Raw genomic sequence first — 12,475 nt, forward strand, 5'->3', positions numbered from 1 at the left:
ACCCAAGGGCAGCTGTGGCTACAATAGTAGCTTACCATCACCGTGTATGGAGTGAATGAATAATGCATGAAATTGTAAAAGTGACTTTAATTGTCTGGAAAAGCGCTATATAAGACTAATGCATTATATTATTATTATTATCATTATTATCATTATTATTATTATTATTATTATTATTATTATTATTATTATTATTATTATTATTATTATTAGTCGCCTCCCGCGGGAGGTGTTCCAGGCATGTCCTAGTGGGACAAGGCCTCGTGGAAGACCCAGGACACGGTGGTGGGACTATGTCTCCGAGCTGGCCTGGTGTCGCCTCGGGGTCCCCCCAGAACAGCTGGAGGAGGTGTGTGCGGATCGGGAAGTTTGGGCATCTCTGCTGAGACTGCTGCCCCCGCGACCCGGCCCCGGATAAAAGCGGAAGAAAATGGATGGATGGATTATTAGTGCTCAGTCTCAGTCTCAGTTTTGGGCTGAGGCTCGTCCTCCTGAGGAGGAGTTGGAGGGGCCCCCTCCAGAACAGTGCAGAAATACTCTACTTTATTGAGCTCAGGCTTCCTCATAATCAGATAGCACTTGGGGAAATAATATGCTGCCATCAGTCCAAAGTTACTGGTGAGAGAGAAAGAGACGTGTGCTATGGACTTCATCTTGGTGCTCAGTCCGATATAAATGGGGATGAAGGAGACCCAGATGACGCAGAAGATGAGGCAGGCGAAGGTGATGTCCCGGGACACATTGTACTGATGCAGAGGCTTCACAGCCATGAAGGTGCACATGAAGGAGACCAGCGCTAGGGCCACATTTAAGCCCTGCAACAGAGCGAAGCCAATCAGAGGTTCCACGGGACACGTCAGAAATGAAGACACAAAGTTAATCTCCATGTTCTCCATGTAGGACGAAAGAGACGGAGCCTCCTGCACAAACCAGCCACATATCCCAGCCTGAGCCACACAGCAGGACAGCACCAGGATCCAGCTGCCGGGGCCCCGGATAGTGCTGATGTGAGGAGCCGCCCGCTCCGGGAACTCTGTCACAAAGAAGATCTGTGGAAACAGGGTTAAAACCATGCTAGTAATGAGTGGTAAGTTAGTACTGTAGGGTTTTATGGGACCGTGGCTTGTGTCACCTGTAGAGAGATGGAGCCGATGATGGACAGAGCAACTGTTTGACAAATGGAGGTGAATGGCAGCTGCAGACGACACACTACATCTGTGGGCTGTCCAAAAAACAGCAGCAGGCTCAGACACGCCCCCATGAGGCCGAGGAGTGCCACAAAGGTCAGGGTCCCACCTGAGGCCAGCACCAGCGGGGTGCTTCTGTGTCTGAAGAACAGCAGCAGCACCGAGCCCTGGGACAACAGCAACAGCGCTGCAGCCAACAGCATCAGCACTGACTCTATGCTGTCCCACCACAGCACCTCGAAGGTGGGCTCAGTGCAGGACGTGCTGCGCAGGGTGGACCACTGGCGCTCTGGGCACGTAGTGCACTGGATGTCATCTGGAAATATTTTATTTAGGCGCGTTCTGTCAGAGGAGCACACTATGTGTTGGGAGACTCACCTGGCTTGGCCTGGTAGGTCCCGGGGTCACAGTCGATGCAGTCGAAGCAGCAGGAGTGGAAGCCTTTGACTCTGCGCACCTGTCCGGGCCCACAGGCCGCGGAGCATGTGGACACTGGCACCTGCAGTGTTTGCAGAGAATTAAATTGAGCAGGACTTAACTCAATTATCACCAATCTATACCCCAACTGTATGTTTTATGCATCTTACTGTTGAATCCTCAGTGTGCCATGTGAAGAGGGCTTTGTCAAGGGACAAATTGTGCAGATAGGTCCCAACAGATTGAAATCGCAGATTTGAACTGTTCCAAACCCACTGGATCACATTATAACCAATGTTTGGGTTGCCATTGCTGTCATATTCAAATTTGGCACCGTTTATGTCAAAAGAAATGTTCTTCAAAACCTGCAACAGCTGAAGTAAAAATAGTTTTTCTGTCACTGTCTGTTATGTAGTGAATGAGGAGGTTTTCAACACTAACCTTCCATGGATAAATCTTTGTCACAGGTTCCCAGTCACACACACTGTTGTTACAGTAGAGAAGTTGGTGCAGTGCCTTTGCCACACTGTAGATGGCAGCATAGACACTGAAAGCTGCCCTCTGCACTGCTGAATGCTCCACAATGCTGATATTAGCAGGAGACAGGCTCCTGCACTGTGGACATGGATCCCTGGGATAGTTTCCTGCTTCAGTGTTTGCTGAGTTCACGTTTTCCTCACTGATTTTAGCGAAGAGTGTTTGTGTGTATTCAGTCAGCAGATCCACGCTCTGGGTATTATCTATGAACCCAATCACTGTCCCTATGGACTGGATGCCTGGGATGTCACTCACTATGTTGTGATTTGCCCAACTTGTGCTGCCGATCCACACTCCAATGACTTTGTGGATTATGACCTGGATTCAAATAGTGGTAATGATAAATATATTTCAGCTTCTTTCACTATCTGCTTTCTTACCTTCTTAAACAATGCAGCTGCTGGTTCGGGTAATGAGAACACCACAATGACGCTGACATTGGTGGTTTTAATGTTGCTGATGATGAGGTCTATGGTTGGTCCTGGATCGGTGTAGACTGGGATCAGGGCCTGATAGGCCACACACAGAGAGCTGTTCTCTGCCAGTTTGGAGAACTCCTGCACTCCCATCTTACCGTACTCCTCCTCACTGCCGATAACTGCCACCCAGTTCCAATCAAACTCCTTTATCAGCTGCACCATCACCTTCACCTGCCACTTGTCACTGGGCACCGTGCGGAAGAACGACGGGTACGCAGTCTTGTCACTGAACTTGTCACTGGTGGCTCGGTAACTGATCTAGAAATAAGAGAATGACACACTATAAGGGCACAAGCTATGTTTTTCATATGCAATTATAATCGTGCAGTTATCATCATGGGTCTAGTATTTAGGCTTACACCCAATTCTGTGGCTGAGGAGTTGAATGTGTGTTGCCGTGTGTTGAATGATACTGGAGGGGATAGCATGTTTTGTTCAAGATGTGGTTTATTTAAAAGGTCTATCTTAGTAAACCATATGAGTCAAAGATGTGTTTGTTATTAATATCACACTTTAAAATGTAATCAATACTTGAGATCGATCAAGAAGAGAGTTTGTCCCTCCCCAGTTGTGTTCTTGTTGACTGTCGAGCGACAGTTACTGCAGTGGTGTTGTGGTTGTTGTCCTTTGTCGAGCAGCAATAAGAAGATCAGTATTAAAAATAGTTGTATATAGTTGTTTCGCTGACTATACTTTTAACACTCTCTCATTTTAAAGCTGATTGGATTTCTCGGTTTGGAGTTTACCCAAGATCCCATAACCACGAATAAAAGGTGACTTCATAACAATTCCTTACACCTACCTGTGGCATCAGAAAGAATCCCAATAGTTTTCCGATGATCGATACCATCTCCGACCCGTTTGGACCGATGACTGCGACCATGCTGGTCTCGTAATCGGTGTAGTTGCACTGAACTGAAAGCACTTTGGTGTATTTCTCCGTCAGAAAGGAGAGCGTTGGTCTGACAATGACTGAAGACTGTTTGCATGTGTCGTATATTTTATAACCCAACTTGATCCCGGGTAAAAGCTTGGGATTGGCATTGACTTCATCCACTGCATACTTCATCACTATGGCGAGCCCAAGTCCATATATGTTTAAACTGCAAAAAGGAACGTCCGATTTAACGCATTAAAGCAGAGATTTTGACATGAATACAGTGGCAGTCTATTCTACAGAAATAACACAAAAACATTCCATGGAGTGATGTGCTACAGTAGATTACATTTCAAAATGACTCACCTTGTACATTTGATATCATCCGGCTTGACCTGCTCGCTCAGGTTGCTGGTAATATCGTTCAACGGAAATAGCCCCCCGATCATAATGTCTCCGGACAAGTCAAACAAGTTGGTGGACACATTTTGAAACCATTCCTTTGAAGCACATTGTCTTAGCGCAAAGGCTAAGACCAGCAGCCTGAAAGGTGAAGAGGCCATAGCGACATTGGATTAGGACTCGTGGGACAGGGGACAGAAATACTGACAATTTATGCAAACCTACCTTCATGGCTGAATGATAGTATGTAAAGATGTACGGAAAACCATCAAGGAGCTGTAAATCATGTCGAATCCAGCAAAGCTACTCTCCTAAATGTACCTTTGTGTTTAGGAATTAGTTCTGTCCATCGTTTTTTTTTAAATCGGATTATTTACACTTGTGTGATTAATCGCGGTTAATTCTTCGCTAGCATTATGTTCATTATTAATACTTGGCCGACATAAAACACTCAAATTTAAAGCATTTGCTCACATTTCATTAACCACATTAACCATAACACTGAAAAACAGTTGCTCTCCAGCCCTTTCTTGGTCAAGGCTTGCAACATTTCTACACGCGCTTGATAAGTCATCTTAGATGCATTGTCTTTGGGTGTTGAACATTTTGAACAAAATCTGAAAACATTTAGGTAGATAATAATAATAATAAGGACAAAAGTCGTTTTTGTTGAAATAATTAGACGATCTTTGATGCTCTCTGTCGCTTTTGTTAAAAGTACAGGACTGTGTTTAGTCAAAACATCTATGATGTGATTCATTTACAGTTAATTCATGATTAATGCACTCATTATTTTTTTAGATTAATCGTGAGTTAAAGCTTTAACTTTGACAGCCCTTAGGGTTACTGTATACCAACTGGCAGACCTGGGTCCTGATCCGGACCTCCAAAGGCTTTAGTCTGGACCGCAAAGCCTTTTCATCCTTTTAATATACTTCATTTCTAAGGCTGAAATAAAAATTATCCAAACAATTTGAATAAAGTTGATATAAAATGGAAAAATTATTGATTCATTGATCAGTTCTTCTGTGTAAATAGACAACCTGCTCGAGCTGATAGTCGGGGACCCATATACTGTACGTTTGTCAATGTCAAATTTCAGTTGTTTGTAGTTTTCTAAAGCGTTCATGGTGGAGAGGCACAAATGTCACATCAACTTTTATTATAGCATTTAAACTTCACAACAACATTTTATTGAACATTGTGGATGTAGTTCTGGAAATGCTAAAGTATACCCTGCCCACATTTTAATAATAAGAAACCATGCTTCTATCAGCAAAAGCAGGATAATGATCAGGCTCTCCCTGTTGTGTCTCGCTATGTTTTACAGTCTAAGGAGGATCTAAACAGTTGCTTTATGAAAACTAGCAGCTTTTAGTTAATCTAGATGCAAATAGTAAGTGCTGAGTATTTTTGACCTGTGCAATCTGAAGTTTCATGTGTCATTTAGGCTGCATTTGCAACCACCTCCGTTTGGTTTTGTTCATTTGCCTGTAATTTGGTTCAGCTCTGAATGCAAATTGTCCTTTCATACATTGCTCATGGACAACTTCTAATGTAGGGTTGGGCAGCTCTTTTTTTTTTGCAAGGGCCGCATGAGAAACCTGAATTGTGTCAGAGGGCAGCGCCGATGACAAATTGAACTTATTTCTGCTCAGCTAAATTGCACTTAATCATATCTGTTGCATTGTCCTCATCTCTCTGTGAATGCATAGCGTATCCGTGTCCGTGTGTTTGATGTGAACAGTGGTTCCAGTTCTGTTGCTCTTTGAGGTCTTCATTGATTCATGGTTGCTGACTCTGTGATGACGTCACACAGCACAGCCGGGTTTATTGTGGTTTCCAGCAGCAGAAAAACTCTTGCACGAAACATTTGAATACACAACAGTAGTCTTGCAAAAGGAGCTACATAAGAGGACATCTTGTTTACACTGTATGTTTTAATTGTAGGACTTTCTGCAACCCAAAGTCGATTATTAGAGTGATGCATCTTTTTGAAGTAGAGACAAACATATTTATGAACTACACTCACTGACACCCTTTCAGTACTAATATGCATATGGGATTGCAAAGATAAGCGATTTACACAAAGCATTGACTAAGTGAGCCATAACAAGGTATTGCATCTGCTACAGAGGCTATATTATAAATTATTTCATTTCATTTTTTATTTATTTGAATCATTCAGAATATTCCGTAATTTTTACATTAAATAATTCTGATAAGGAAAAATCTCGGACAGTTGAAAAGGAGCAAAAAAGAAGACAAACTTATATTATGTGCCCTTTTCTTCAAAAGAAGTCAGAATTATAGCTGACTATTTGAAGAAAGACTGTTTCTCTCCGTTTTGATTTGGTGCACAACATGACTTTACTTACCAGCACACTCATCTGTCCTGTTATGTGTAGCTAAACTGCAGTATATTACCATACGGCCTCTGCTCGGCCCGATCCCGGCAGGTCTGGGAAGCTAAGCAGGGCAGGGCCTGGTCGGTGCTTTTGGGACCGTTTGGGAACAGCAGGAAGCCTGGCTGAAAGTACTGTAGAGTGAGTGAGTGGTTGGTGGTGCTTGGTTGTGGTTGGAGGGGTCAATGGCACAGACTGGTTGCCTCGCTTCCATCAGTCTACCCAAGGGCAGCTGTGGCTACAATAGTAGCTTACCATCACGGTGTATGGAGTGAATGAATAATGCATGAAATTGTAAAAGCGACTTTAAGTGTCTGGAAAAGCGCTATATAAGACTTATGCATATATTATTATTATTATCATTATTATCATTATTATTATTATTATCATTATTATTATTATTATTATTATTATTATTATTATTATCATTATTATTATCATTATTATCATTATTATTATTAATATTATTATTATTATTATTATTATTATTATTATTATCATTATTATTATTATTATTATTATTATTATTATTATTATTGTTATTATTAGTGCTCAGTCTCAGTCTCAGTTTTGGGCTGAGGCTCGTCCTCCTGAGGGGGAGCTGGAGGGGCCCCCTCCAGAACAGTGCAGAAATACTCTACTTTATTGAGCTCAGGCTTCCTCATAATCAGATAGCACTTGGGGAAATAATATGCTGCCATCAGTCCAAAGTTACTGGTGAGAGAGAAAGAGACGTGTGCTATGGACTTCATCTTGGTGCTCAGTCCGATATAAATGGGGATAAAGGAGACCCAGATGACGCAGTAGATGAGGCAGGCGAAGGTGATGTCCCGGGACACATTGTACTGATGCAGAGGCTTCACAGCCATGAAGGTGCACATGAAGGAGACCAGCGCTAGGGCCACATTTAAGCCCTGCAACAGAGCGAAGCCAATCAGAGGGTCCACGGGACACGTCAGAAATGAAGACACAAAGTTAATCTCCATGTTCTCCATGTAGGACGAAAGAGACGGAGCCTCCTGCACAAACCAGCCACATATCCCAGCCTGAGCCACACAGCAGGACAGCACCAGGATCCAGCTGCCGGGGCCCCGGATAGTCCTGATGTGAGGAGCCGCCCGCTCCGGGAACTCTGTCACAAAGAAGATCTGTGGAAACAGGGTTAAAACCATGCTAGTAATGAGCGGTAAGTTAGTACTGTAGGGTTTTATGGGACGGTGGCTTGTGTCACCTGTAGAGAGATGGAGCCAATGATGGACAGAGCAACTGTTTGACAAATGGAGGTGAATGGCAGCTGCAGACGACACGCTACATCTGTGGGCTGTCCAAAAAACAGCAGCAGGCTCAGACACGCCCCCATGAGGCCGAGGAGTGCCACAAAGGTCAGGGTCCCACCTGAGGCCAGCACCAGCGGGGTGCTTCTGTGTCTGAAGAACAGCAGCAGCACCGAGCCCTGGGACAACAGCAACAGCGCTGCAGCCAACAGCATCAGCACTGACTCTATGCTGTCCCACCACAGCACCTCGAAGGTGGGCTCAGTGCAGGACGTGCTGCGCAGGGTGGACCACTGGCCCTTCGGGCACGTAGTGCACTGGATGTCATCTGGAAATATTTTATTTAGGCGTGTTCTGTCAGAGGAGCACACTATGTGTTGGGAGACTCACCTGGCTTGGCCTGGTAGGTCCCGGGCTGACAGTCGATGCAGTCGAAGCAGCAGGAGTGGAAGCCTTTGACTCTGCGCACCTGTCCGGGCCCACAGGCCGCGGAGCATGTGGACACTGGCACCTGCAGTGTTACATTGAGCAGGACTTAACTCAGTTATCACTAATCTATACCCCAACTGTATGTTTTATGCATCTTACTGTTGAATCCTCAGTGTGCCATGTGAAGAGGGCTTTGTCAAGGGACAAATTGTGCAGATAGGTCCCAACAGATTGAAATCGTAGATTTGAACTGTTCCAAACCCACTGGATCACATTATAACCAATGTTTGGGTTGCCATTGCTGTCATATTCAAATTTGGCACTGTTTATGTCAAAAGAAATGTTCTTCAAAACCTGCAACAGCTGAAGTAAAAATGTTTTTTCTGTCACTGTCTGTTATGTAGTGAATGAGGAGGTTTTCAACACTAACCTTCCATGGATAAATCTTTGTCACAGGTTCCCAGTCACACACACTGTTGTTACAGTAGAGAAGTTGGTGCAGTGCCTTTGCCACACTGTAGATGGCAGCATAGACACTGAAAGCTGCCCTCTGCACTGCTGAATGCTCCACAATGCTGATATTAGCAGGAGACAGGCTCCTGCACTGTGGACATGGATCCCTGGGATAGTTTCCTGCTTCAGTGTGTGCTGAGTTCACGTTTTCCTCACTGATTTTAGCGAAGAGTGTTTGTGTGTATTCAGTCAGCAGATCCACGCTCTGGGTATTATCTATGAACCCAATCACTGTCCCTATGGACTGGATGCCTGGGATGTCACTCACTATGTTGCTATTTGGCCAACTAGTGGTGCCGATCCACACTCCGATGACTTTGTGGATTATGACCTGGATTCAAATAGTGGTAATGATAAATATATTTCAGCTTCTTTCACTACAGTGCCTCTCGTTAGTATTCATACACCTAGAACTTTTGCACATTTTGTCATGTTTACAACCCTAAACATAAAGAATTTATTTGTATTTTTTTACTGAACGTTCACACACAAGTAACAGACAACTGTGAAGTGAAAGCGAAATGATCCATGATTCTGTTATTTTTTTAAAAATAGAAAATTGAAAAGTGGGACTTGCATAAGTATTCATACAGCATGAATTAATACTTTGTGGAACCCCCTTTTACTGCAATAACAGCAGCAAGTCTCTTGGGGTATGACTGTACAAGATTTGCACATCTAGAAACTGAAATTTTAGCCCATTCCTCTTTACAAAACAACTCCAGCTCTGTCAGATTTGAAGGAGAGTGTTTGTGAACAGCAGTTTTCAATTCTTTCCACAGATTTTCAATAGGATTTAGGTCAGGACTTTGACTGGGCCATTCTAACACATTAATATGTTTTTATTGAACCATTCCATTGTAGATTTAGCTTTGTGCTCCAGGTCATTGTCCTGCTGAAGGTGAATCTCCGCCCCAGCCTCAGTTCTCTTGCTGACTCCAGCAGGTTTTCCTCTAAAATGTTTCTATATTTGGCTCCATCCATCTTCCCAACTATTCTCACAATCTTCCCCGTCCCCGCTGAGGAAAAGCAGCCCCACAGCATGATGCTCCCCCCGTATATCTGACACTGGGGATGGTGCACTCAGGACGATGAGCAGTGATAGGTTTGCTCCATACATAACGTTTTGCATTTGGGCCAAAAAGTTCAATTTTTGTCTCATCTGACCAAAGCTCCTTCTTCCACATGGAGCTGTGTCCTCCATATGACTTCTAGCAAACTTCAAACGGGATTTTTTATGGCCTCCTTTCAAAAATGGCTTTCTTCTTCCACTCGTCCTTGAAGGCCAGATTTGTGTAGATACGACTTATAGTTGTCCCATGTACAGATTCCCCCAGCTCAGCAGCAGCACTTCACAGTTCCTCCAGAGTTATCTTGGGGCACTTGGTTGTATTTCTGACCAGTGTTCTCCTTGTTCGCTCTGATATTTTAGGTGGAGGAACACGCCTTGGTAAGTTTGCAGTGGTGCTTTACTCTTTCCATTTCCGAACAATGGATTGAACAGTGCTCCGGGAGATGTTCAAATCTTGGGAAATCTTTGTATAACTTAAGGCTGCTTTAAACTTCTCCACAACTTTATCCCTGACCTCTCTGGTGAGCTCCTTGACCCTCATTATGCTGTTCAGTGACCAACACACTCCGACCACAGCTCTGAGGGCCTGAAAGAACAGCTGTAATTATACTGAGAGTAGATTACACACAGGTGGCCTCTATTTAACCGTTAGGCCAAGGTGTGAACATTCTGGAGTCATTAGAAATGTTTTAAAGGCAATTTAATGCACTCAGAAAATGCTGTATGAATACTTATGCACACACTTTTCACTTTTCTATTTTTTGAAAATTAACAGAATCATGGATCATTTTGCTTTCACTTCACAGTTGTCCGTTACTTGTGTGTGAACGTTCAGTAAAAAAATAAAAATAAAATCTTTATGTTTAGGGTTGTAAACATGACAAAATGTGCAAAAGTTCAAGGTGTATGAATACTTACGAGAGGCACTGTATCTGCTTTCTTACCTTCTTAAACAATGCAGCTGCTGGTTCGGGTAATGAGAACACCACAATGACGCTGACATTGGTGGTTTTAATGTTGCTGATGATGAGGTCTATGGTTGGTCCTGGATCGGTGTAGACTGGGATCAGGGCCTGATAGGCCACACACAGAGAGCTGTTCTCTGCCATTTTGGAGAACTCCTGCACTCCCATCTTACCGTACTCCTCCTCACTGCCGATAACTGCCACCCAGTTCCAATCAAACTCCTTTATCAGCTGCACCATCACCTTCACCTGCCACTTGTCACTGGGCACCGTGCGGAAGAACGACGGGTACGCAGTCTTGTCACTGAACTTGTCACTGGTGGCTCGGTAACTGATCTAGAAATAAGAGAATGACACACTATAAGGGCACAAGCTATGTTTTTCATATACAATTATAATTGTGCAGTTATCATCATGGGTCTAGTATTTAGGCTTACACCCAATTCTGTGGCTGAGGAGTTGAATGTGTGTTGCCGTGTGTTGAATGATTCTGGAGGGGATCGCATATTTTGTTCAAGATGTGGTTTATTTAAAAGGTCTATCTTAGTAAACCATATGAGTCAAAGATGTGTTTGTTATTAATATCACACTTTAAAATGTAATCAATACTTGAGATTGATCAAGAAGAGAGTTTGTCCCTCCCCAGTTGTGTTCTTGTTGACTGTCGAGCGACAGTTAGTGCAGTGGTGTTGTGGTTGTTGTCCTTTGTCGAGCAGCAATAATAAGATCAGTATTAAAAATAGTTGTATAAAGTTGTTTTGCTGACTATACTTTTAACACTCTGTCATTTTAAAGCTGATTGGATTTCTCGGTTTGGAGTTTACCCAAGATCCCACAACCACGAATAAAAGGTGACTTCATAACAATACCTTACACCTACCTGTGGCATCAGAAAGAATCCCAATAGTTTTCCGATGATCGATACCATCTCCGACCCGTTTGGACCGATGACTGCGACCATGCTGGTCTCGTAATCGGTGTAGTTGCACTGAACTGAAAGCACTTTGGTGTATTTCTCCGTCAGAAAGGAGAGCGTTGGTCTGACAATGACTGAAGACTGTTTGCATGTGTCGTATATTTTATAACCCAACTTGATCCCGGGTAAAAGCTTGGGATTGGCATTGACTTCATCCACTGCATACTTCATCACTATGGCGAGCCCAAGTCCATATATGTTTAAACTGCAAAAAGGAACGTCCGATTTAATGCATTAAAGCAGAGATTTTGACATGAATACAGTGGCAGTCTATTCTACAGAAATAACACAAAAACATTCCATGGAGTGATGTGCTACAGTAGATTACATTTCAAAATGACTCACCTTGTACATTTGATATCACCCGGCTTGACCTGCTCGCTCAGGTTGCTGGTAATATCGTTCAACGGAAATAGCCCCCCGATCATAATGTCTCCGGACAAGTCAAACAAGTTGGTGGACACATTTTGAAACCATTCCTTTGAAGCGCATTGTGTTAGCGCAAAGGCTAAGACCAGCAGCCTGAAAGGTGAAGAGGCCATAGCGACATTGGATTAGGACTCGTGGGAGAAGGGACAGAAATACTGACAATTTATGCAAACCTACCTTCATGGCTGAATGATAGTATGTAAAGATGTACGGAAAACCATCAAGGAGCTGTAAATCATGTCGAATCCAGCAAAGCTACTCGCCTCAATGTACCTTTGTGTTTAGGAATTAGTTCTGTCACTGTGTACACTTGTGTGATTATTTGCAGTTAATTCTTCGCTAGCATTATATTCATAATTAATACTTGGCCGACATAAAACACTCAAATTTAAAGCATTTGCTCACATTTCATTAACCACATTAACCATAATACTGAAAAACAGTTGCTCTCCAGCCCTTTCTTGGTCAAGGCTTGCAACATTTCTACACGCGCTTGATAAGTCATCTTAGATG

At 43.3% G+C, this 12,475-nt stretch overlaps 1 protein-coding gene across 1 annotated transcript; it reads right to left on the reverse strand.

The window, feature by feature from the left end:
- Positions 1-446: 446 nt before the first annotated feature.
- On the reverse strand, positions 447-12,075 carry LOC306979485 (taste receptor type 1 member 3-like; the record flags this gene model as incomplete). Its single annotated transcript, XM_079578438.1, has 15 exons — positions 447-1,049; positions 1,133-1,503; positions 1,566-1,686; positions 1,775-1,969; positions 2,522-2,878; positions 3,423-3,723; positions 3,864-4,040; positions 6,857-7,452; positions 7,536-7,906; positions 7,969-8,089; positions 8,167-8,361; positions 8,438-8,851; positions 10,537-10,893; positions 11,438-11,738; positions 11,879-12,075. The coding sequence occupies 15 exons, from the start codon at positions 12,073-12,075 to the stop codon at positions 447-449; spliced, it is 4,677 nt and encodes a 1,558-aa protein (XP_079434564.1).
- Positions 12,076-12,475: the final 400 nt, after the last annotated feature.

Source organism: Gobius niger (genome assembly GCF_951799975.1).
Source record: "Gobius niger genome assembly, chromosome: 20".
NCBI lineage: Eukaryota > Metazoa > Chordata > Actinopteri > Gobiiformes > Gobiidae > Gobius > Gobius niger.